The 27,173-nt window shown below is 42.8% G+C and overlaps 1 protein-coding gene across 1 annotated transcript in view; it reads right to left on the bottom strand.

The window, feature by feature from the left end:
- phf21b (PHD finger protein 21B) overlaps positions 1–27,173 on the bottom strand; it is a 109,577-nt gene continuing 82,404 nt past the window's right edge. Inside the window, exons 4-15 of the mRNA XM_085769931.1 lie at positions 24,836–25,117; positions 13,734–13,826; positions 11,254–11,625; positions 10,259–10,387; positions 10,002–10,053; positions 6,753–6,829; positions 6,565–6,619; positions 5,409–5,431; positions 3,492–3,650; positions 2,257–2,323; positions 2,019–2,122; positions 1–330 (exon numbers count right to left, since the gene is read on the bottom strand). Of these exons, the coding sequence (XP_085626057.1) occupies positions 1–330; positions 2,019–2,122; positions 2,257–2,323; positions 3,492–3,650; positions 5,409–5,431; positions 6,565–6,619; positions 6,753–6,829; positions 10,002–10,053; positions 10,259–10,387; positions 11,254–11,625; positions 13,734–13,826; positions 24,836–25,117 (1,743 nt within the window). The remainder of the gene's footprint in view (positions 331–2,018; positions 2,123–2,256; positions 2,324–3,491; positions 3,651–5,408; positions 5,432–6,564; positions 6,620–6,752; positions 6,830–10,001; positions 10,054–10,258; positions 10,388–11,253; positions 11,626–13,733; positions 13,827–24,835; positions 25,118–27,173) is intronic.

Below are 27,173 nucleotides of genomic sequence, written 5' to 3'. Positions count from 1 at the left end.
CTAGTTGTTCACGTTCTCCTGGCTGTGGGCGGTGGTTGCCGTGGCGACAGCGGCGGCGGTGGCGGTTGCCGTAGCAGTGGCGTTGTTGTTGTTGTTGCTGTTGCTGTTGTTGCTGGTGGGTTTGATCCAGGACTGTGAGAGCAGCGAGGAGGCGGAGGCGGCGGCGGCGGCGGCGATGTTGGCGGTGGTCGTCATGGTGGCGGTGGTCGTCATGGTGACCTGGATGAGCTGGTCGCGCTGGATCAGCCGGACGAGGTCCTTGACGCGGTCGAGCGACGCCTGAGTGTCTCTCTGTTGCCCCAGGAGACGCTCCCGCACGTCCATGCAGCGCTGGGGAGAGAGAGAGGGAGGAGAGGAAGGGGTTAATAATCCAGATACTAACTTTATAGATGAAGAAATCCACTGTTTTCGTTATAAAATGGGATGTTTGTGTTGTTTTGTCAACCAGGGGTCCGTTTCAGGAAGCAGGCTCAACAAACTCTGAGTCAAATCCCGAGCTCAGGGTTGACTGATGCTGCCTTCATGTGCTGTGGTAATTATGGTAAATACCAAAAGACGAGGTGAAAAGTGCACATGAACACCCTCTCATGTGGTATTTTCCACTGGGCAACTCGTAGAATGTTTTGATGCCCGAGCTGCCGAGATGAGAATAACCTTTGACCTTTTCAACATGGCGGCGAGCAACGCAAGATTGGTTAATGGTAAGCAAAGCAAGCCTTTAGAAAACACTTAGCAGCTATTCACTTTATGTATGCCTGCATGTACAGTAAAAAAAAAACGCTTTTCAAAAGGGGGTCATTCCTATGTTCCCTCAGCCCTATGTTCCCTCATTTCTAACTTTTGTTGTCACTGAAAATTAGGCCCTATTCCCACAGCCCTTTGGTCCCACCATTGGTTAGGTTTAGGCAATGAAGAAAGGAGTTGGTTAAGTTTAGTAAAAAGACCAGGTAGAGGCTAGACAGGCCAGAGAGATGGAGTCCAGATAGGTAGAGAGAGTCCAGAGGGAACATAGGGCTGAGGGAACATAGGGCTGTGGGAACATAGGCACGTTAAAAAGCTAGCCAAATAGCCAGAGCTAAATCTCCATGAATATTAATATTTACCGTTTGAGTTTTGATAATTCATCTTCTTGCTGTAAGAGATGAACTAGGCAATCCAAGATTGTTTTACCCCATAGATATACGTAGATGCTGCACGTGTCATATGGTTTTACCCAAGTAACAAGTCTGAATCTGTGTGTCCACCATCTTTATTTTCTCTGTACAACAACAAAAGCACATGAACACAACGCACTGGTAAAGTGGAAAATACCATCATAATACCATCATAGCACATGAAGGCAGCATGAGCCTGAGCTGGAAAACTCTGAGTTTTCGGTTTCAGAACAGCTGATCAGAATTAGTTCAATCAACCCAGAGTATGTTGAGCCTGAGGGAGGCGCGTTCACCGTGAGCACAAGAAGCCATCATCAGTGGAGCACAGATGACACGATTCACAAAGACAGAAAGAAAAAAACAGAGCCGCGAATTTGACTCCGACCCAACAGGAGAGTTTAATGCCGAATCACTCCGACCAAATGTGTCCGCGCTGCCAGATTTGTCCGGGGCCGCGACTGGCGATGACGTGGAACATCGTGATTGGTCGTGAGGATTTATAAAAGTTGTAGGTAGACGAAAGTGAAGCTATTTATATTTTCTAATGATAACATTAAACATTTACACAACTAACAGTGATGAAAATGATTAAAATACTGTAATTAGCGCGGGCGTTCACGAACGTTTGTTTGACGTTGCCTAGGAGATCTGAGCCAAATCTGGCGAGAGTGTGTCGTAGAGACAGAGACAGAGACAGGTCTGGAACTAAGTTAATTTTCTCCTGATGCGTCTGAAAATTACATTTTCGGGTCAAACTGTGCAGAAGAGATGTGGCTTGTGACAGATGAGTCCAATATTTTAGTTTTTAAAACAACAAATTTTCAAGATTTGATCCAGAATCGTGTGTGTGTGTGTGTGTGTTACCTGCAGCGTCTTGTTGAGCTGCTCGTCTTGTTCCTCCAGGTGAACACACTCCTTCTTCAGTTCACTGTTTCTCCTCAGCAGCCGCCGCTTCTCCTCCTGCCGCACTGCTCACACACACACACACACACACACACACACACACACACACACTCCATCAGTACACAAACACACAACAACAACAGCAGCAGCAGCAGTAACACACAGGTGGTGGTTGTGAGGGGGCGGAGCTTGTTCTCACCTGTCTTGTGTGTGACGTACGACTGGACGAAGTTCTGAGGCCACGACATGTTCTCCTTGTTCAGGACCTGGAGGTCACAGAGGTCAGAGGTCAGAGGTCACACAGACACACAAACATCTAAACCAGAAATACAAATCCATAGTTATGTCATCAAATATATATAATTGTGGTAAACATGCAAAAATAAACCAAAAAGGAAACAAAACAAAGGTGAAAATTATATTTAAAAAGAGTAAGTAACAAGGCGCTCCGTTCCCACCGTCACATTTCAGGGTAAAAGTTTTAACCACATTATAACCAAATTATATTCTGTTTTTTTGTCTACTAATCTCTTTTTGAAGTGTCGGCTGACATGTCAGGAACATTTTGAAGCGTTTTTATATTTAGTTTTTGACTTTTTGTAGCTCTGAAAATAAATGTTTTTCCCACCACACTGTGATAATGTTATTCAGGTCCTTTCCTTCTAGCCTCGTAAACCAGCCGCTCCCGGAAATGCATTTCATTTCATTTCTCAGAGAGTCTGGCCTCATTCACCCTGTAAGCATTTGGGGTGGGCGGGAGCTGGGCGGGACGGGGCTTTGCACCAGTCGGTCCCTGATTGGCCAACGTGCTGTGTCAATCACAGCGGCGACACTGATTGGCTCGGCCTTCTGAGGGTTTCAGGCCAAACGTTTGCAGCGGGGATGAGGCCAGACTCTCCCTCAGAAATGAAATGAAATGCATTTCCGGGAGAGAAAAATTGTACAAAGTAAAAGGAAAAATTACAATGGTTTTCATTTCATAATCACTTGTGTTACGTTCTATATGACAACTTTTATAGAATCATTAACTCATATGAGTGAGGGGGGGGACTCATGGCTTAAAGGACAACAGTAAAACAGAGTTCCCACTTCCCACCCTTTTTATGAAATCATTATCCAGGACATTTTCAGCTGCTACAGAGCTGATGTTTTCCAGGACGACTCCAGCTTTTTACAGGATATTTGACTTATTTTCTCATTTTCCATGTGTTTTCCATGACTGAAAAAATGAGTCAACCATTTTCCAGGTTTTCCCGGACGCGTGGGAACCCTATACAAGTCTGAACTATGAACCAAAGTCCATTCACCGTTCTCCCCTGCAGAATCAAAATAAGTGAAGATCTGACTCTGAAAATCTACACCAATCATATGACTGGATTCCTCATGTATTCTAACTTCCTGTTGTTAGGCAGGTATCAGTAGATCGTCTCTCACCTTCTTCTGACACTTGGGGCAGTACCAGTTGCCCCTCGGGGGGGTTTTGAGGGGCGGGTGGAGGCAGTTGGGGTGGAAGGCTCGGGGGCAGTTGTGGCAGGGCTGCAGCTCTCCGTCCTCCTTACAGATGGCACAGTGGTCGTCATGCTCCACGTCCTCCTGTCGCCACGGCAACGACAACACCAAACACCAGGGGTGAGGTCACACACGTTAAAAAACTAAATAATCTAAATAAAGTTTCTGTTGAAGCTAAAAAAAAAAATTAATGTGTCATGTGACAAAACCTGATCGATCTGATTGGTTATCCTCACTACAGATTAAACTATATCAATATTTACATTAATACTTAAAGGGATAGTATCATTTAGTGGGGTTGTATGATCTCCAAATAGCCCCTAAGTACTTTAATTGCAGTAGAAGACTCTCTGCACTCCTCCCGTTAGCAACGCCAGCCCATAATAGCCCTGCCCAGAGGATTACAACATAGTGTTGTGAATGGACCCAAAGAAACGGCCTATTTTCGCGGCCTAAAAGAGGTTTCACCTGAAAGAAAATACACAGTTCCATTGTTCACTATAATATAATTTTTTCCAGCCCTTCAAAGTGCAGGAAAAACACAGTTTTTATTTGGACCTAACCAACTGCTGATCGGCGGGCGCTAACCCTGGGCGGAGGGATATGTGAGTTGGTTAGGTCCAAATAAAAACTGTGTTTTTCCTGCACTTTGAAGGGCTGGAAAAAATTATATTATAGTGAACAATGGAACTGTCTATTTTTTTTCAGGTAAAACCTCTTTTAGGTTGTGAAAATAGGCCGTTTCTTCTTTCTTTCTCTGGGTCTGTTCACAACACTGTATGTTGTAAATCTCTGGGCAGGGCTATTATGGGCTAGCGTTGCTAACGGGAGGAGTGTAGAGAGTCTTCTACTGCAATTAAAGTACTTAGGGGCTATTTGGAGATCATACAACCACACTTTAAAAAAAATGCTACTATCCCTTTAACAATAATTCGACTGGTTTTCAAAATAAAACGTCAGCGTGAAGCTTCTGTTTTTGCTCCCATCGATTCCAACAAGGAAGTTTACAGCAGAGGGGTCGGTGTGTGATGTCATGTGATGTCATGTGATGTCATGTGATGTCATGTCATAGATATATAAACGTAGATGCCGCCTCTGACGCTGCTGCCCATTGGAACGGATTGTCGCCGCCGCCGCCATCTTGAGGAGGAGGTGTCTAACTTTTACTTACTGTATCTACAGAGGCAGACTGAATTTTCAACCGATTTTCAAGCCGTTTGTTTTAATATAATCACTACAATTCAGCTATATAGCTCACGTTAGCAGTTAGGGTTAATGTAAGTGCCATGAAACTGATTTAATATGGCCTAGCACAAATTATATAGGTAGCCTACAGTGGTTTACACTCACTCGCCGGCCTCATCACCATGGCAACCACAAACTCACAGCTGGAGAAACAGCTGATAAGCCTATAGCCTACACATACAGGCAACAAAATAACAAACTATGAATATATGAACTAGCGGTATATGCACTAAATGTAACACATATCCACCCTATGATACGTTACGTTAGTTTCATTTATGTCAGATAACTTACCTACATCAAATTCAACAAGTTCATAATAGTTATATAATATAAAACAACCTATTACTTGAGAAAAGTTATTCCATGTCTCTTCGTTTTGGCGTTTCTTTCATGGGATGATCTGTACGCGGCACTAAAGTTTGGCATTTTGCCAGATTCACAGCTGTCAAACCCTCTGACTGTTGATTGCTTGTCAGGAGGAACTACTCCTCAAGATGGCGGCCGTGAGACATTCCAAACAAGCCCGAATGCGGCATCTACGTATATATATCTATGATGTCATGTGATATCATGCGATGATGTCATGCGACCTACCTTCCAGCAGAAATCCTCAGAGTCTAGCATGGAAGCAACGGAAGCAGAGCAGACGGGTTAGTGGCCACACGGACGGACAGGTGAGGAGGAGGAGGAGGAGGAGGAGGAGGATGAGGAAGAGGAGGAAGAGGAGGAAGAGGAGGAGGAGGAGGAGGAGGAGGAGGAGGAGGAGGAGGAAGAGGAGGAGGAGGAGGAGGAGGAAGAGGAGGAGGAGGAGGAGGAGGAAGAGGAAGGAAGAGGAGGAGGAGGAGGAGGAGGAGGAGGAAGGAAAAGGAGGAGGAGGAAGAGGAGGAAGAGGAAGGAAGAGGAGGAGGAGGAGAAAGAGGAGGAAGAGGAGGAGGAGGAGGAGGAGGAGGAGGAGGAAGAGGAGGAGGAGGAAGAGGGAGGAGAAAGAAGAGGAGGAGCAGGAAGGAAAAAGAGAAGGAGGAGAAAGAAGGAGGAGGAGGAGGAGGAAGAGAACAAAAGAAGAGGAGGAAGGAAAAGGAGGAGGAGGAGAAAGAAGAGGAAGAGGAGGAGGAAGGGAAAGGAGGAGAAAGAAGACGAAGAGAAGGAGAAAGAAGACGAGGAGAAAAGAAAAGGAGGAGGAGGAGGAAGAGGAAGAAGGAAAAGGAGGAGGAGGAGGAAAGAAAAGGAGGAGGGGGAAGGAAAAGGAGGAGGAGGAGAAAGAAGAGGAAGAGGAGGAGGAAGGGAAAGGAGGAGAAAGAAGACGAAGAGAAGGAGAAAGAAGACGAGGAGAAAAGAAAAGGAGGAGGAGGAGGAAGGAAAAGGAGGAGGAGAAAGAAGAGAAGGAGAAAGGAAAGGGAGGAGGAGGAAGAAGAAGAAGAGAAAGAGGAAGAAGAGGAGGAGGAGGAAGAGGAGAGGAGGAGGAGGAGAAAGAAGAGGCAGTGGAGGAGGAAGAAGGAGGAAGAGGAAGAGGAGGAGGAGGAAGAAGAGGAGAAAGAAGAGAGGAGGAGGAGGAAGAAGAGGAGGAAGAGGAGGGCGACAGTCACAGCTGATGGAAACTTTCAGGTCTTAACGAGTTAATTTCAGACAAAAAGTTAATTCAACAGTTGATTATTTTCAAAATAAAAGCCCCAGTGTTTCTTTAGTGTCAAAATAAAAGCCCCAGTGTTTCTTTAGTGTCAAAATAAAAGCCCCAGTGTTTGTGTAGTTTTACCTCGCGCCGACAGGAAGAGCGAACTGTTCAGGTAGTGAGACGCCAGACGTTTACGCTGCGGAGACACGACAGGAAGTCAGTCAGTAAGGAAACATGTGACATCATCATCAGAGGACAGTGTGACATCATCATCAGAGGACAGTGTGACATCATCAGGCAGCAGCGGCGGCGGCAGCGGCGTCCCTCACCTCGGGCTCGAACAGGCCGCTGTACGCCGGGTTGGCCGTGCTCCTCCTCTTCCTCTCCTGCCTCTTCGTCTGGATCTCTGCTCGACACAGGAAGTAGAGACGCGTCACTATGACATCACTATGACATCATCACTATGACATCACTATGACATCACTATGACGTCATCGACACCAGCTGGTCAGCAGTTTCAGCTGTTTTATATTACACTATATTATATTATATTATATTATATTAGGCTATATTATATTATTTTACATTATATTACAATATATTATATTATTTTATATTATTTTATGTTACATTATATTATATTGTGTTATAACAACCCCCGGTTCCTCTTCTCCACTTTTAATGTTTTAACAGGTGCTAATTCTAATAACGTTTTTAAGGCACCAACAGATGATCTTTGTGAGAACTTTGCAGACCACTTCAGAACCAAAATCAAGGACATCAGATCCTGCCTTTTATCCCATCAGGTTTTATCTGTTGACACTGAACTGTTGTCCTTGCCTGAGGAAACACTGGAGAGTTTTGCCCTGGTTGATGCAAGGACGCTTGGTCGAGTTTTCTCCCAAGTAAACCCAACAACCTGCCTTTTAGATCCCATTCCCACATCACTCTTAAAATCATTTTATGGATTCTTTGAGGAACAGTTTTTAAACATCATGAATTGCTCTCTTCAAACGGGTGTCTTCCCCACCGCCATTAAAACGGCGGTGGTGAAGCCCCTTCTGAAGAAGAGCAATTTAGATCCAAGTATTTTTAATAACTACCGACCTGTATCCAACTTACCATTTTTAAGTAAAGTTTTAGAAAAACTGGTTTTTAACCAAGTTAATGACTTTTTAAACAGAAAGAACATTTCAGAAAAGCATCAGTCTGGTTTTAGGAAATACCACAGTACCGAGACAGCACTTTTAAAGATTTTAAACGACATCAGGTGGAATTTAGATAATAAAAAGCTCACAGTGTTGGTTCTACTGGATCTAAGCGCTGCTTTTGATACAGTAGACCATCACATTTTATTAAATAGGCTTAGACACCTGGTGGGCCTCTCTGGTACTGTTTTTAACTGGTTTTGTTCTTATCTCACAGACCGATGCTTTTATGTAAGTATGGATACATGTTCCTCGGAAATCCATGAAATTGGATGTGGGGTTCCCCAAGGGTCAATTTTAGGTCCACTTCTTTTTAATCTGTACATGCTGCCCCTTGGGGACGTCATCAGGAGGCACGGCATCAGCTTCCATAGTTATGCTGACGATACGCAACTGTACATCGCCGTGTCTCCTGATGACACAGGGCCAATTGATGCCCTTTTTAACTGCATTTTAGACATCAAGTCATGGATGGCAGTGAATTTCCTACAGCTCAACCAGGACAAAACTGAGGTTTTAGTCATTGGTCCTGAAGGCCAGAGAGAGAAACTTTTACCAAAACTACAGGATCTTAAGCCAACACAGTCAGTAAAAAATCTGGGCGTGATTTTTGACTCTGAGCTGAATTTTCTTCCACATATCAAAAATATGACAAAAATAGGTTTTTATCATCTTAAAAACATAGCCAGAGTCCGCCCGTTTCTCTCTCAGGCCAGTACGGAGGTGCTGATGCATGCTTTTATCACCTGTCGATTAGATTATTGCAATGCCCTGCTCTCTGGTCTTCCCAAAAAGAGTATTTTTAATCTCCAATTATTACAGAACTCAGCCGCACGAGTGCTGACGAGGACCAGAGGGCGGGAGCATATTACACCAGTTTTAGAGTCGCTGCATTGGCTCCCCGTACGCTTCAGGATCGATTTTAAGGTTCTTTTACTAGTTTTTAAATGTCTTAACGGCCTTGCGCCCTCTTATTTATCTGACCTGCTTTTACCATATCAACCCTCGCGGACCCTGAGGTCCTCCGGCACCGGCCTTTTATCCATACCAAAACCCAGAACCAAAACCCATGGTGAGGCGGCATTTAGCTATTATGGCCCCACCTGTGGAACAGCCTGCCGGAGAGCCTCAGGGCCGCAGAGACAGTTGATATTTTTAAGGGAAGGTTAAAAAACACACCTTTTTAGTCAGGCTTTTAACTAGATTTCAAATTCTTCTCATGGTTCTATCTTATTTTATGTTTCTGCTTCCATCTGGCTTTTAAAGTTGTTATTAACCTTAAATAATTTTACTTGTTTTACTTATTTTATTTATTATCTTACATATTTTTATTTATTTATTTGTTTATTTACTTTTTATCTTTTTAAACTGTTTACCCTGTTAACTTATTTTTTCAGGGTTTTTATCCTATCTTATGTTTTTAGTTTTTAACTCCAGTGTTTCCTCAGGGGGGTCTTCCACGCTGGGAGCTGTGTCTGGGCTGCTGCTGGGGGCGCTGTCCCTGGGTCCCTTCGGCTCGGCTGGCTGTGGTCTGCCGGGGTCGGGGGGCCTGGGCACTGGTGCCCCCTGTGGCACGGCCTGCGACTCCTCCCAGTGTGGACGGCCCCAAAGATATCGCTTCCTCAATCCTCAGTGTCATGCCATGTCTCCCTAGCGTCAGTAGTGAGAGAGTGTGTGTGTGTGTGTGTGTGTGTGTGTGTGTGTGTGTGTGTGTGTGTGTGTGTGTAGTATGGAGTGTGGGAGGGAGGGGTTTTTACTTGTAATTGTTTTATTTTCTATGTGTGTAAAGCACTTTGTGTTGCATTTTCCATGTATGAAAGGTGCTCTATAAATAAAGATTGATTTGATTTGATTTGATTTATATTACATTACATTACATTATAATATATTATATTCCATTATATTATATTACAATATATTATTTTATGCTCTATTTTTATTTTGTTTTGTTTTATTTTATGTTACATTATATCATAATATATTATGTTACATTACATTATATTATATTATTTTATGTTACATTACGCTACATCACATTGCATTATAATATATTCTATGTTAAATTACATTGCATTACATATAAGGTAACATAAAATAATATATTATATGATATTATATTACATTACATTATGTTATATTATATTATTTTATGTTATGTTATATTACATTACATTATAATATTATATTATATTGTAATATATTTTAATTATTATGGTACATTATATTATATTACATCACAATATATTATATTATATTATATTATATTATATTGTATTATTTTATGTTACATTATATTATATTATATTATATTATGTTATATTATGTTATATTATATTATAATATATTATATTATATGACGTCTGAACTCACCTTCCAGATGTTCTGTGGTGACGAGGCCGAGGGCGACCATGAAGGCGATTTTCTGAAAGAAAGAGGAGACGTTAACGATGAGGTGAAGAGCAGCAGTGCATCATGGGACTTCTGCTCTTTTATGTTTTATAGTTTTGAACTTAAATTTAACGACATTAAATCTGCGGAGTTCATTTATTAAACTCTGGTTCATGTTACTCATTAAAATGTTTTAATTTCCGTTAAAAATCGTCCAGGTGTGCGTTTGGTTTCCTCACCTCCGGGTCCTCGTCTTTCTTCGGTGACGGGGTCTTGGCGGTGGGCGGGGCTTCCTGCGGCGGCAGGTCGGCCACGGCGCCCGGCGACGCCTCGGTGCTGCTGAGGGCCTGAGGCTGGAGGATGATCACCTAGAGACAGATAATCAATAACAATAACCATCAGATCAATAATCAAAGTTTTTATGAATAAAATGCTGCTGCTGTCACGTGACTTTCAAAATAAAAGTCACGTCCTGATTTAAATGTGGCTTCACTAAAACGGATAGTTCAACATTTTGTCAAATTGGCCCATTGCCATAATCCCTATAGTCATAGCAGTAGGTTCGTTACCTTTAATTGTCGGTGCAAGCTATTTTTAGAACGGCGGAGCAGAGCCGTGAGCTGCTCAGAGCTACGCTACGGAGGCTCATTATGGGATTTCTTGGTTTCCCTCATCAAACTCATCAAATACACAATCCAACAACTCCACAACGCTCTGGTGGACAAGTTGTGAGCTGCACATTCACCACGCTATGAGATAATAACACAACGTTACCACACAGAGTTGTTTTGGAGGGAAATACAGAGTCTGTTGATGAAAAACTGTCCCTGAAGGCAACACGCATCAGAGGTTTTGCATGTATTTCCCTCTAAAACAACTCTGTGTGGTAACGTTGTGTTATTATCTCATAGTGTGGTGAATGTGCAGCTCACAACTTGTCCACCAGAGCGTTGTGGAGTTGTTGGATTGTGTATTTGATGAGTTTGATGAGGGAAACCAAGAAATCCCATAATGAGCCTCCGTAGCGTAGCTCTGAGCAGCTCACGGCTCTGCTCCGCCGTTCTAAAAATAGATTGCACCGACAATTAAAGGTAACGAACCTACTGCTATGACTATAGGGGTTATGGCAATGGGCCAGTCTGACAAAATGTTGAACTATCCCTTTAAAGGTTTTAACTTAAAGTAGAGTAGTAACACCAGCCTTGTTGTCGGAGCTGAAGATCAGCGGCTGCACCTTGACGGCCTCGCTGACGGCCGACACCCCGTTCCCGGTGGCGGGCGAGGCGGCAATGATGGCGTAGGCCACGCCCACGCCCACACCGGGCCCCGCTAGCGCTGACGCTGACGCCGAGGCAGCAGCGGCGGTGGTGAGCTGGGCGGGGCCGGCGGCGTCGGGGCCGCGGGGCAGCGGGGGGGGCGGGGCCGAGGCGGAGGCGTGGCCCTGCCCGTTGGCCTGGCGCTCGGGGCTGAAGGTGCTGTTGGCCGTCGGCAGCGTGGCGCCGCTACGAGGACTCACCACGGCCGCGGCTCGCTGCAGAGGGAGCGGCTGCAGCTCCTCACACGGGCTGAGGGGAAGGCTGTCTGGGATCTGGGTCTTTGGCCTGACCTGGGGGGTTAGGGGGGGGGGGGGGTTAACATCTACAGTCACATCATCTGACACTCTGAACCTGAACGCATCACACAGGCCTGTCGACCAATTTTTTTTATTTTTTTTATTACTTTATTTTTACAGGGACAGTGCACAATTAAAGCAGATATCAGTGGCACGGCCGTTTCGGCTAATGCTGTGTTCAAGGCAGGCTTTTGAAACCGTAAGTTACAGCTTCAAGTCACAACTACGACTTGGTAGCGTTCCAGGTAACCCGTAGCTCGTGTTTTTACCGTCCTGTTGTCTGTGAAAGTTCCCTATAACGGCCACTCGTAACTTCCGACCCGTGAACTCGTACCAGATCGAACTGGTATGACTTCACAGGAAGGAAAAACACAAAGTACGAGTTTCCTTGAACGCACCATGAGTTAGCAGCCCCCGCCCTTGTCAGGCATCAATTGGTCCTCGTGCTACGTCACCACATTCACGCGCATCCCTTGGCTGCACACACAGCCCTTCATGCCGTTCTCTCCCCTCATTGGATAACACTTGTATCCCACAAGGAAAATTTTCTCCTCGGGTTACAGCAGAGCAGAGTGACGGAGAGACTCGTGTTTAGGCTGAAATACTTCATGTAAGTGATTGCTGACGGAAAATAGGACTATTTAGGACTTATATTAACAAAAACATTCCACTGATATCTGCTTTAAGGTAATTGTACCAGAGTTAGCTGACAGCTAATTTAAATCTGTTGTCCCTGGACAGGCAGGCAGAAGAAACAACGACCATCAGTACACTAAATACAATACATAAAAATGAGACAATACATAAAGTTCCATCAATGTGATCAGAGTACAGGCCTGTCAATCATAGGTGGTTACACTTTTGTGTTTCTTTTAGCCAGAGCTTTAGGCTGGACTTAAATTCTACAAGGCTTCCTGAGTCTCTTATGTGTGTAGGTATAGAATTCCACCTCCCTATGACTTTAATGGAGAAAGCAGATTGTCCAAAGGCTTTAAATTTAACTGTTAATTTCTTTCAATTAACTGTATGTTTCTTTCTGATATGAAATATGTCTTGAGTGTTTGTGATAAGAGAGGGTGTATTATGCATATCTATGTGTATGGATGTTTAGAACGCTATGTAAATTGATAATTCTTACATTTCTATTCTTATTCACCTGCCCAGGGACTACGGATGGAAAGTAGCTAATAAGCTAAATCCGGTACAAGGCATCTCTTCTCATTTCGAGACTAATGTTATCTTGTACATTGTCCCTGATACAAATAAACTTATTATACTAAACTAAACTAAATCACAGCTCAGAGACTCAGAGCTGCTGCCTCCTGCTGGACGTCTGAGGAACTCACCACAGACCTCACATATGAACATATTTCTGTGTATAGAATATATATTGGCAGCTTTTTCTGTGTGATTTTTATTCTTCAAAGTCATTTATCTTTGTTATTTACTGATGTTTCGGTAAAACTTTAATTTACAGGACGTTAATTATGTGATAATGTCAAGAAATAACAATTACTTGCTTAATAATGCCTAGAAAAAACCTAGAAATAACAATTAATTAAGGTGAATATTTTTTGGCTTTTTGGCCAGAATGTTTCTCCACCAAGTCCTTTGCAATTGTCAGTTACAATCAATTATTTCTGGGCTGTTTCTACGCAATCAATCGTTATTTCTTGGCGATATAGCTACTGTATCTCTACATTACTATGAAATTGAATGTTGTTTCTTGGCTATTTCTAGACATTATGATGCAATTAATAGTTACTTCTTGGATATTTCTTGACATTATCATATAATTAACAGCCTGTAAATTAAAGGGTTTTTTTTGCCATGACTAATTCCTTTAAAAATTCTCTTTAATATTTTAGAACTCGGCTCTGTCTGAGCACAAAATGGCAAAAGTAAAGTTCTTGAATCTTGAATCAGCTGCTGCTTCACTTTAACCTTCATCATGAACACGATTAAAACCATAAAGTCTCAAAGACAAAGATCAGTCGTCAATAATTCAATATAATAAATCAATTAATAATTAATTTATGAATATTCTACTTTATATGAGCAGTGTGTGTGTGTGTGTGTGTGTGTGTGTGTGTGTGTGTTACCTGAGGTAGCAGAGTGGCTGCTTGTCCTGCCAGCCGGTGCAGAGAGCTGACTTGAGGCACCTTGATGGGCACAGCAGTGAGAGTTCCCAGCATCTGAAAGACACCCGAACGCACCACTTAGATAAATATATATATAGATATATACACACACACAGAGTAACACTACAGGAACTAGAGCAGAGTGTTGTTGTAGTGACGTGCAGCGGCCTGTGGGGGCGCCACCTCCTCATGTTGATGAAACTTACATGATGAAACATTTATTTATAGAAACTGAAGAAAAAAGTCGAGTCACTTTCAAACAGAAACAGAAACTCATCTGGTTTCAGACATATTAACTCAATCTGAGACTCAATGACTTGTTAGATTCATATTTTACCCTCTCATTCACTTTTTAAGAGGCTGATGTGAATTAATAAACTCAGAAAGTATATTAGAAACACATTTACTATTAATTCAACTGTTTTTTTTATGTTATCTCTGAAATAATTGAATTCAAACAATTAAAATCTTTCTGTTATTTCATTTAAATATGTTTTTCTTCTGTTTTAATATATTAAAGTCATTTCTCATGAGTTTTTGTTTAATATTTTTCATCATTCATGTTTTTACTGAACACTTTGCTGCCCTCTGCTGGTGGAGTCAAACTGATCCAGTTCAAATTGACTCATTTTTCTAAAAACAAAAGAACTTTGACACCAGATAAATTATTAAAATCACACACACAGTCTTTATATCAGTGGCTCTAACAGACATGAATGTGTTGTGTAGTTGTGTGGTTGTATAGTAGTTGTGTAGTTGTGTGTGAGCTGCAGGCTCAGTTTACGGCTCGGGGCCGTAGATCAGCTGATCGACCGCAGCTCCAAGGTCAAAGCAGCTGATAAACTACGGAGAGACGCAGAGGACAAACAGCACAGAGCTCATGTTTGTTTCATTTAATCTGCTGTGTTTTCTTTTGTCAGATTGTTGAGAGATAAACACACACACACACACACACACACACACACACACACACACACACACACCAGACACACACACACACACACACACACACACACACACACACACTCTGTGACAGTCCCTCTCTCTCTGTCTGGACGTGTGGTGGATGTTAACGCGGCTGCATCAGCATCAGCATCGATGTTATTGAAGAAGAGAGAAGCTCAGATGAACTCGTTTCACTTGAACGCCTCGTTAAAAACCTGCAGCCACGACGACGACGGTTTGATGAGTTTGATGAACCAACCAGAGGAGCTGCAGCTGCTGCGTTCAGGGACATCACGGACGTCTCAGTTCTCTGTTGATCAATGATGAGTCGATCAACAACTTATAAATCCTGTTATAATAAAGATAAATAAAGATTTAATGTTCCTGAATGAGGGAACTTTCATTTTCCATCAGAGAGAAGGAGGTTCAAGGCTTTTCCAGGTTTTCTCCAGGACTTATTCTGTCCTTTTAACAAGTGTTTTCCAGGTATTTTTCCAAGTGATTTCCCAGGACTTTTCCAGGACTTATTCTGTCCTTTATTCCAAGTGTTTGTCGGGACTTTTCCATATGTTTTCCAGGATCTTTTCCGGTGTTTTCGAGGCCTTTTTCCTGGTCTTTTTCTAGGTGTTTTCCAGGACTTTTCCAGGCCTACTCCATGTCTTTTTCCAGGTCTTATTCTGTCCCTTTTTTCAAGTGTTTTCCGGGTCTTTTTCCAGATCTTTTCCATGTGTTTTCCGGGTGATTTCGAGGTATTTCCCAGATCTTTTCAGGTGATTTCGAGGTCTTTTTCCAGGTCTTTTTAAAGACTTTTCCAAGTCTTTTCCAGGCTGTCTCCAGGTCTTTTCCCATCCTTTCTTTAAAGTATTTTCCAGGACTTTTCCAGGTCTTATTCTGTCCTGTTTTCCGGGTCTTTTTCCAGATATTTTCCAGGTTTTCTTTCCTGTCCTTTCTTTAAAGTATTTTCCAGATCTTTTCCAGGTGTTTTCCAGTCCTTTTTTCAAGTATTTTCCAGGTCTTTTCCAGGTCTTTTCCAGGCTGCAGTTTCTGTGTCAGTTGTTTGAACTCCTCCCCCCTCTCCCTGTCTCCCCCCTCCTCTCCCTCCCTCCTTTTCTCCTTCTGTGAAAATCCTTCATTTCATTGTATTGTGCTGCAGAGCGGCTCGCTGAAGGAGGAGGGAGGGAGGGAAGGGGGGGGGGGGGGGGGTGGCGGCCGAGGCCTGTTTCCATGGCAACTGCCGGGATGAAAATTCTTGCAGTGCAAGGGCTTTCATTTTAGTAATTGCTGCTTCTTTTCTCCAAACCTAAGCACCTTCTCTTTAGGGGGGAGGAGGGAGGAGGAGAGGGGGGGGGGGGCTACTCTCCCCCCTCCCCCCCCCCCCCCCCCCTCCCCTCCTCCCTCTGAACAACCTTGGACCAGTGATTTCCTGTTTTGAAAAAAAGAAAAAGAAAAAGAAAATCTTTCTTGTTTCAAACAGTGAAGTCGACACGAAGCCGAGAGACGACGGAGCCCCTCCCCCTTCTTCTCCTCCTTCTCCTCTTCCTCCTCTCCATCATCCTCCTTCCTCACTCCACTCTCTCCTCCTCCTCCTTCTCCCCCCTCCCCCGTTATTATTTTTCTCCTCCTTCTCTCCCCTCTCCCCCTTCTCCTCCTCCTCTCTCCTCCTCCTCTTCCTCTTCCTCCTCTCTCCTCCTCCTCCTCTTCTCTCCTCTCTCCTCCTCCTCCTCCTCTTCATCCTCTCTCCTCCTCTTCCTCTTCTCTCCTCCTCCTCTTCCTCCTCTCCTCCTCCTCTTCCTCCTCTCTCCTCCTCCTCCTCCTCTTCTCTCGTCTTCCTCCTCCTCCTTCTCTTCTTCTTTCTCCTCCTTCTCTCCCCTCTCCCCCTTCTCCTCCTCTTCCTCCTCCTCCTCTTCCTCCTCTCTCCTCCTCCTCTTCCTATTCCTCCTCTCTCCTCCTCCTCCTCTTCCTCCTCTCTCCTCCTCCTCTTCCTCTTCCTCCTCTCTCCTCCTCCTCCTCTTCTCTCCTCTCTCCTCCTCCTCCTCCTCTTCATCCTCTCTCCTCCTCTTCCTCCTCCTCCTCCTCCTCTTCCTCCTCCTCCTCCTCCTCCTCCTCTTCCTCCTCTCTCCTCCTCTTCTTCCTCTTCCTCCTCTCTCCTCCTCCTCTTCCTCCTCTCTCCTCCTCCTCTCTCCTCTTCCTCCTCTCTCCTCCTCTTCTTCCTCTTCCTCCTCTCTCCTCCTCTTCTTCCTCCTCTTCCGCTTCCTCCTTCTCTTCCTCCTTTCTCCTCTTCCTCCTTTCTCCTCCTCCTCTCTCCTCCTTTCTCCTCTTCCTCCTCTCTCCTCCTCTCTCCTCCTTTCTCTTCCTCCTTTCTCCTCCTCCTCTCTCCTCCTTTCTCTTCCTCCTCTCTCCTCCTCCTCTCTCCTCCTCTCTCCTCTTCCTCCTCTCTCCTCCTCCTCCTCTCTCCTCCTCCTCTTCCTCCTCTTCCTCTTAGTCACTTTAAACTCTTCCTCCAACGCAGCGTGATGAGAGTTCACACAGAGATAAACCACGATACTAACACTTTCCCTCCGTTTACAGTCATTGTGCTAAGCTAAAGCTAAAGCTAAAGGCTCGTTAGCGGCTCTCTCTGAGCTGCTCCTCTGGTCTGGATGTTTTTGTTTTTTTATACTTCCTGTTGCCATAACAACTCACTGACTCACGGAAAAAAAGAAGCTGCGTCTTCACCTTGTTGTTGTTGTTGTGATGTCACATCAGCACTTTTTACCCTCAGAGAGAGAAACTCTGTTTGTGTTTCTACTGGTGAAGTGATATGAGGAGAAGAGACAGAAACAGAAAATAAACTGATGGAGGAGGAGGAGGAGGAGGAGGAGGAAGAGGAGGAGGAGGAAGAGGAGGAGGAGGAAGAGGAGGAAGTGCAGACGCAGCAGTGGAGGAGAGAAGCTGCAGCGTTCAGCCCGTCCAGCAGAGGGCGCCGTCGGGGGAAAAGTTTCATAATAAAACATCCTCCATACCACTTTTTCTTATTTTTGAAAATGAAGCCAAACAATACATTAAGTCTATTAAAAAATCCATAAACATGAAAGCTATAAAAACTTTGAATTTATGTACACTTTACAATGTTTTTGTATGAAAGCTTGTCTCTGCATTGTATTGTCTGTATTGAAACCCCCTGGCGATGTTCTGTTGGTGTATTGAATTGTATTGCACCATGATGACTTAATAAAGTTTCTAAAAAAAAACAAAAAAAAACAAAAAAAAAACATCCTCCTGTTTAGTTTCCTGTTCTGTGTTCAAGCAAAGTTCAGTCAGTAGATAAATAGTGATGTTGTGACAGTTTGTATGAATTAAACTCGACCTTTATTCCCACCATGACACAATAAGTGTAGTGATGAGGCCGTTCAATAATGACACCAGTTTTCAATGAAATATTATGTTAAATAATAGAGTTGCAACAATTATCGATTATTAAATTAATCGTCAACTATTCTGATAATCTAATAATCAGTTTGAGTCGTTTTTTAAGAGAAAAAAAGTCCAGATTCTCTGATTCCAGCTTCTTCAATGTGAATCTTTCTGGTTTCTTTGTTCCTTTATGACAATAAACTGAGTCTCTCTTTGGTTTGAGGACAAAACAAGACATTTGAGGACGAAGTCGTCTGGTGGTTTGAGAAACACTGGTTGATATTTTTAATATTTTTTAACATTTTATTGACCAAACAACTAAATAAATAACCTACAGATTAATCGATAATGAGAATAATGGTTAGTTGCAGCTCTATTACGTAAATATATCATGATGGAAATTTGCTTGGACACAGTTTAAGTTTCTAAACTCAACGTCTCGTTCTCTGTGATTCACTGATCATCTGATTCATTTAACGAGGAGAAGACAAGACTGAGGTTTTAACAATTAAAAGAAAACAAAAAAAAACTTTGGGATTAAAATAAAAATTAAATTAAATTAAAAAGTAAAAGTAAAAAGCAGCATCAGAGCAGCGAGAGTCTGTTAGAGAAGTCTTTCAACTTTAAATCCACATCATCAGACCTGACCACACCTGTGTCGTCTAAACGTGTGAAACCGGTTCACTAACCCCGAGTGTGTGTGTGTGTGTGTGTGTGTGTGTGTGTGTCTCAGTGTGTGTGTGTGTGTGTGTGTGTCTCAGTGTGTGTGTGTGTGTGTGTGTGTGTGTATGAAACAATGCAGCGGTAACGTGTGCTCTCATGCGGAGCAGCGATCCCATTACACCTCATTATTGATCTGCACATTAACAGCCAGGTGGTCCGAGGGTGCAGCCCCCCCCTCCTCTTCCTCCCCCCTCTTCCCCCCTCCCCCCTCCCTCTCCTGTTGACACGGCAACCGTCGGAGGCCTCTGATTGGCCGAGCCCCCTCCTCTCTCCTCTTTACGACGGTGGATGGATGGATTGACTGACGGCGCTGAGACGAAGCAGCTGTGAGGAGCAACAATGAAGTAGCTCCGCCCCCATGACCTCCACCTCCACAAAGACACGCTGACATCACCACAGAGCGGCCAATCACAGAGCACCGAGCCGTTACGTCATCATCGTTTTGGTTTTCAAATTAAAAGTCTGTCCATATGTTTTCCAGGTGATTTCGAGGTATTTTCCAGGTATTTTTCAAGATCATTTTCTTATACTTATACTACTACTACTACTACTACTGACACTACTACTACTACTAATACTAATAGCCTACTACTAAAACTAAAACTACTAATACTACTACAACTGACACTAATACTACTAATACTACTACTACTAATACTCCTAATATTACTAATACTATTAATACCACTGACCGTTTTACTACTAATACTACTACTAATAGCTAATAGTAATACTAATACTACTAAAACTACTAATACTACTACTACTGACACTAATACTACTGACACCACTACTACCTTTACTACTAATACTAATACTAATACTAATACTACTGACACTACAAAAACTACTAGGCTAATACTAATACTAATACTTGTACTAATACTACTGACACTACTAAAACTACTCTTATACTACTGACACAGGTACCACTAATACTACTACTACTTGAACTGCTGATCGAGGTACTACTAATACTACTAATACTACTACTACCACTACTACTTGTAGTACTTTTCCAAGTCTTTTCCAGTCATTTTCCAGGCTGTCTCCATCCTTTCTTTAAAGTATTTTCCAGGTTTTTTTCCAGGACTTTTCCAGGTCTTATTCTGTCCGGTTATCCGGGTTTTCCAGGCCTTTTCCAAGCCTACTCCATGTCTTTTTCCAGGTCTTATTCTGTCTGTGTATTCTGTGTTTTCCAGGTCTTCTTCCAGATCTTTTCCATGTGTTTTCCAGGCGATTTCGAGGTATTTTCTAGGTCTTTTTCCAGGTATTTTTCAAGACTTTTCCAAGTCTTTTCCAGTCATTTTCCAGGCTGTCTCCAGGTCTTTTCCCATCCTTTCTTTAAAGTATTTTCCAGGTTATATCCAGGACTTTTCCGGGTCTTATTCTGTCCTGTTTTCCGGGTTTTCCAGGCCTTTTCCAGGCCTACTCCATGTCTTTTTCCAGGTCTTATTCTGTCCTTTTTTCAAGTGTTTTCCGGGTCTTCTTCCAGATCTTTTCCATGTGTTTTCCGGGTGATTTCGAGGTAGTTCCCAGATCTGTTCTGGTGATTTCCAGGCCATATCCAGGTCTTTTTCAACACTTTTCCAAGTCTTTTCCAGGCCGTCTCCAGGTCTATTCCCATCCTTTTTTAAAGTATTTTCCAGTTTTTTTCCAGGACTTTCCCGGGTCTTATTCTGTCCTGTTTTCCGGGTCTTTTTCCAGATATTTTCCAGGTTTTCTTTCCTGTCCTTTATTTCCAGATCTTTTCCATGTGTTTTCCAGGTGATTTCGAGGTATTTTACAGGTCTTTTTCCAGCCATTCTCCAGGCTGTCTCCAGGTCTTTTCCCATCCTTTCTTTAAAGTATTTTCCAGGTTATATCCAGGACTTTTCCAGGTCTTATTCTGTCCGGTTATCCGGGTTTTCCAGGCCTTTTCCAAGCCTACTCCATGTCTTTTTCCGGGTCTTATTCTGTCCTTTTTTTCAAGTGTTTTCCGGGTCTTCTTCCAGATCTTTTCCATGTGTTTTCCAGGTGATTTCGAGGTATTTTCCAGGTATTTTTCAAGACTTTTCCAAGTCTTTTCCAGTCATTTTCCAGGCTGTCTCCAGGTCTTTTCCCATCCTTTCTTTAAAGTATTTTCCAGGTTTTTTCCAGGACTTTTCTGGGTCTTATTCTGTCATGTTTTCTGGGTTTTCCAGGCCTACTCCATGTCTTTTTCCAGGTCTTATTCAGGCCTTTTTATGACTAATTCCTGACGCTGACACTTCCTGTGCTTGTGTCTGATGTTTTGGATTTCAAATTACAAGTCTGAGAGGAAAAGTCACGTGATTAGTTGAAGTTGCAACTTTGTTTTGTTTTTTAATTTTCTTCATCCGCCTTAAAAATCATAAATGTGCCACATTTTAAGAAAATAAAAGCTTCTTCTGCAGAGTTTTAACAGATAATGTGACGTTACGCAGTTTTATTTTGAAGGAAACAACACAGCTGTTCACTCCCAGTCATCACCGATCAATTATCGATCAGTTCGATTATTGAGGCTGGTGTTTGTGTCTGATGTGCAACAGTTACAGATGCATGATGGGTAAATGAGTCAAACGCCACAAAAGTGTTTTGGATTTCAAATTAAAAGTCATGTGATCGGTTAAAGCTGCAGGTTTTTTTTATTTAATTTTTCTTCATCCACCTTAAAAAACATAAATGTGCCACGTTTTTAAAAAAATAAAAGCTTCATCAGTTCTGCAGAGTTTCAACAGATAATGTGACGTTACGCAGTTTTATTTTGAAGGAAACAACACAGCTGTTTTCTCTTATTTAAACACATCCCAGTCATCACCGATCAGTTGTAGATCGATTATCGAGGCTGGTGTTTGTGTCTGATGTGCCAACAGTTACAGATGCATGATGGGTAAATGAGTCAAGCTTCTTCTGCAGAGTTTTAACAGATAATGTGACGCTACGCAGTTTTATTTTGAAGGAAACAAACACACAGCTGTTTCCAGTAAACTGTGATTAGATTAAAGCGGAGCTGCAGAGGGCTTTTAATTTGAAATGACAGGAGAGAGAGAGAGAGAGAGGGATGATTCACTTATAGGCTAATTATTATAAATGATTGTTTTTTCCTGCAGGAATGTGATGCCGAGTCGCCGACGTTAAAAAGCTCCAGAGTTTCATCCTTCGTCTTCGTCTTCGTGCTTCCTGCGGCTTCTCGCCGTGACTAACGACGTCTCAGCGTCTCAGCGTCCGACCTCATCCATCACCGCCACAATACGCCGCCGTGGAGAAGAAGTTCACGGCTCCCAACGCTGTTTTATGTCTCCGCCGCCAGAGGAGACGAGTCGACGGACAGAGACGAGTCATAAAGGCGGGAAACTCCCCCCCCCCCCAGGGCCGCGGGCCCCGGCCCCCGCTCTCCCTCTATGGGGCCGTGCAGCAATTACAGCAGCTAATAGTGTGAAGGAGCGTGAAGCTGAGAAGAGACGGAGCTGAATACAGAGAGAGGACGAGACGAGACGAAGCGGCCTGAATCCTAACAGAGAGACAAACCAGGAAACGATTCAACACATTTTAAAGGGATAGTTCAACATTTTGTCAAATTGGCCCATTGCCATAATCCCTATAGACCGAATCTCCTTGTTGTTTACATTCTACTTCCGGGTAGAAAACCAGCACGTAATTTGAATGAGATCAATAGTAACGAACGAGAGTTTAGCTATATATCATATTTTTCACGCCCTATCACCGTTTAGACAAATCTGAAATGGTTGAAGAAACATTAGGCTACTATTTCTGTGTGTGTGTTTTGTGTTGCTATGTGTTGGATTTAGTCAGTTCGGGGGAATCACAGTGTCTAGAAAGCATCAGTGGCTCAGCTGACAGGGACAGCTAACGGCGGTAACTAAGCTAACAACGGTAGCTAAGCTAACGGCAGTAGCTAAGCTAACAGCAGGACGTCAGCTGTTAAAACCCTCCCGTTGTGGGACACGACATGAAACTACTCCAGTTAGCTCAGTCATGTTGGAACTCAGATATCCGCTGGAGAAAATATTTTTTCATGGAGCGTTTATTGAGTCACTGAGTTATTAAAGTTAAACAGGTAGCTAACCGTTAGCCCGGCTAATCTATGATAACCATGACTAATTACAAAAATGTGCACACGTAAATAGTAATGTTTGTCCAATCATTGGTTTTATAAACTTTACAAACATCAGATTAGTCTAAACGGTGATATAGTGACATGAAAAATTATGTATATATAGTGAAACTCTCGTCCGTCACTATTGTTCTCATGCTGGTTTTCTACCAGGAAGTAGTTGTAAACAACAAGGAGATTTGTCCTATAGTCATAAGGCACGTTTCCACTGCAGGAACTTGGGGGTAATTTTACGGGTTTGGCCCCGTTGGTGCGTGTTTCCACTGCAGGAACCTCCCCCACAGGGCCACTTACAGGAACTTTTACGGGGGCCAACGGAGTACCTACTCCAGGGTAGGTACTCCGTTGGCCCCTGAAAAGCTCCTGGGTGGGGCTCGAGGTTAACCCAGCACTGATTGGCTAAAGCTAGAGCAGCTCTGACGCCACCAGAAAGCAGACAATTGGACTCGAGTCAGTCGCAAATTTAACGACTTGCGACTTGACTCGACTTGGAAGGAAATGACTTGAGACTCGACTCGACTTGAGACAAGATGACTCAGACGACTTGTAGGCCTGTTTTTTTCATTGTATATGTATTTCTTCCACGTGGATATCATTCAAGCAAAGATATTCAATAAATGGATTTATAAACCGTCTTTGATTCAAGTATGACCAGATGCTCAGAGCAGTCTGTGTGCACGGTGCGCACTCTAGCAGGTTCAGACGGGCTCTGTTTTTGGGGGTTTTTTTCTAAGCGGGAGCACGCACTTTTGCGCTTGATTGCATGGGTTTACTGATCCATTGTTTCCCCTACAGTGTATTTTCAATGTTTACTTTAAAAGAAAGGAGCTATAATATACGTCTAAAGGGAAATTCATGCAAAACCACTGATGCACGTTGCCTTCAGGGACAGTTTTTCATCAACAGTCTCTGTATTTCCCTCTAAAACAACTCTGTGTGGTAACGTTGTGTTATTATCTCATAGCGTGGTGAATGTGCAGCTCACAACTTGTCCACCAGAGCGTTGTGGAGTTGTTGGATTGTGTATTTGATGAGTTTGATGAGGGAAACCAAGAAATCCCATAATGAGCCTCCGTATAGCGTAGCTCTGAGCAGCTCACGGCTCTGCTCCGCCGTTCTACAAACAACTTTTCCACTGAGGTTTTTTAATTCCCAATTTCCCTTTACAAACACGGATAAATCGGATAATGGAAAATGAATAACCGTTTTTCGTTTTGTATTATCAGAGAAAAAACGAAAAAACGGTTCATTTTCCATTTCCCATAATGCACCAGAATACCCTTTAAACGGATAGTTCACCCAAAATTTAAATTTCACTCATTATCTCCTCCCCCTCATGTCGACTAAGGGCTGGGAGAAGTTTCAGAGTCCTCCGTGCCTTCGTCAAATTTGGACGAACCAGGGTCCATCCTCTTCCCAGTTTGTCTAAATTTGGATGAACCGGGAAGAGGAGCTTCGAGAAACTTCTGCTACAAAACAAGCTTGAAATATAGACTTATTTCATTTTTTTCGGGACAATTTCGCATTTCGGGGCTTCAATACAAGACGGACTTTACATACGAGCAGCATGGAGGTATTTGGATGTTTTTTGGTGTGTCTTTTTGGTACGAAGACAGTTGGTATCCATTTGCAACCGTTATATGGACATGCACTGCTACGCCGAGACCCCCTGTAACTCAGATGTGAGTGAAATTTCAATTTTGGGTGAACTATCCCTTTAAAACTTTACAACTTGTGCATGTCTGGTATTAAACGCAGCTACAGAGGTGGAGGCGGGGCAGCTGTGGCTCCGCCCCCTCCTCCAGCTGTGGCCCCGCCCCCTCGGCCCAGCTGTTCCAGATGTTCCAGATGTTCCCGGTGTGTTTACCTGAGTCGGCGTGTCCCCTGCTCTCCGGCTGCTGAAGGCGGCGTGGACGCCGGCCGCCGCCGCCGCCGCCCTGCCGGCCGTCTGCAGGTTGATGGGAGACGTCTGCAGAGGCTCCGAGCTCGCCGCCGCCGCCGCCGCCTTCTGCCCGTTGATGTGTGCTGTCACCATGGAAACGGGGGCCTTGTTGGCCGGCACCACGGCGATGGAGATGCCCTGGCTGGGCGGCTTGATGAGGGACAGAGGCTTCGTCGTCCCCACGGGACAAGTCCTGACAGCCAGCTTCTGTTGGACAGAGACACAGAGAGAGTTTATTATTTTATTTTACTTATCTGATTCTGTGAGTTGTTTTTGTTTTGGTCCACTGAGTCTTGAAGCTGTGGCGACATCATTGTTATAACATCCATGACAATAAAGATCATTTGAATTTGAATTTGAGAGAGAAACAGGTGAATTTTCAAGTTTCGACACAGAAACAGTGAAACTCCATTTCCCATCAGCCCCAGAGCTGCTGACTGTCAACCAGACTGTGACTAATAAAGTTCAGTTTGAATCAATTTACAAACTGCAAAATATAAATAATGCTGACTGAGCCTGTTGGAATACTGACACTACTGATACTTATACTACTACTACTATCGACACTACCACTATTAATACTACTACTGACACTACTACTACTACTAATAGCCTACTACTAAAACTAAAACTACTAATACTATTAATACTATTAATACTACTGACCGTTTTACTGCTAATACTAGGCTACTAATACTACTACTAATAATAATAGTAATACTAATACTAAAACTAATAAAACTACTAATACTACTAACACTACTACTACTAAAACGAATAGGCTACTACTACTACTGACACCACTACTACCTTTACTACTAATACTAATACTATTACTACTGACACTACAAAAACTACTAGGCTAATACTAATACTTATACTACTGACACAGGTACCACTAATACTGCTACTACTACTCCTACTACTTGTACTGCTGACCCAGGTACTAAAACGTTGAATAATTGAAGTTTTAAATGTTAAAACTTTAAAATCCTTCAATATTAAACACAGTAACAACGTGGTCACAGCTCCAGCGATGACGTCACACACACACGCACACGCACACGCACATGCACACAGACACACACACACACACACACACACACACACACGCACAGACACACACACACACAGACAGACACACACAGAGGTAAGTGTCTCTCTCTCTGACAGAAGCAGAGAGAGAAAACCAACATGGCTGCTTCTTCTCCTTCTCCTTCTTCTTAGTCGTCGCCGCAGTAATGACACTGTAAACACATCACCACGGCAACAAAACGCTTTGATAAACAACATCAGACGCCAACGAGAGAGAGAGAGAGTGTGTGTGTGTGTGTTTTGTTATCTTTCACCATCTCACTCTGAAACTTCCCACTAAAGAGACTTGGGTTCAGATGATTCTCTCTCTCCATCAGGACATTAGTAGGTCTATTATCTGCTCTGTTTTGACATTGACATTAGGAAGATAAAGTTTTTCTCTTCAAGATATAAACCCGGGTGCTTTGTGAGTCGGCTGGGGGACAATGGTGCTGTGATTCCACTTGACTTGACTTGACTTGCCCACAAAAGAAAAGACTTGGGACTTGCTTGAGACTTGAACCAAATGACTTGAGATTCTCTTGGGACTCGGATCGGAGGGACTTGGACAATTGTCTGATAAATACAAACTATTATTCATTAGTTAAGTGTTAATAAATACTGAATTATTCATTTATAACACATGAATACTCATTAGTATGTAGTTTATAAACACAGTTAGTGCTGATCAATGATTAGTACAACATTTTAACTGTGTTTAAACTACATACTAATGAGTATTCATGTGTTATAAATGAAGAATTCAGTACTTATTAATGCTTAACTGATGAATAATAGTGTGTACTTATTATAAAGTGTTAAAGAAACAGTTAAACACAGATTCAAGTGAAACTTTATTTACAAACAGAATGTTTTGATTGAACAGGAAGTGGTCAACAGTAAACATCAGGAAAATAAAAATATAAGAGAAACAGGTAACACTTTATAACAAGTAGGCCTACAAACTATTATTCATTAGTTAAGCTTTAAATACTGAATTCTTCATTTATAACACATGAATAGTCATTAGTATGTAGTTTATAAACACAGTTAGTGCTTATCAGTGATTAGTAAAACATTTTAACTGTTTATAAACTACATACTAATGAGTATTCATATGCTATAAATGATGAATTCAGTATTTATTAATGCTTAACTAATACTAATGTTACCTGTTTCTCTTTCTATT

Source organism: Trachurus japonicus, chromosome 23 (assembly GCF_045865225.1).
Source record: "Trachurus japonicus isolate A0001 chromosome 23, Traja_1.0".
In the NCBI taxonomy this organism is placed as follows: domain Eukaryota; kingdom Metazoa; phylum Chordata; class Actinopteri; order Carangiformes; family Carangidae; genus Trachurus; species Trachurus japonicus.
The sequence above is the reverse complement of the archived record's forward strand: the minus strand, read 5'-3'. Positions and strand labels throughout refer to the sequence as shown.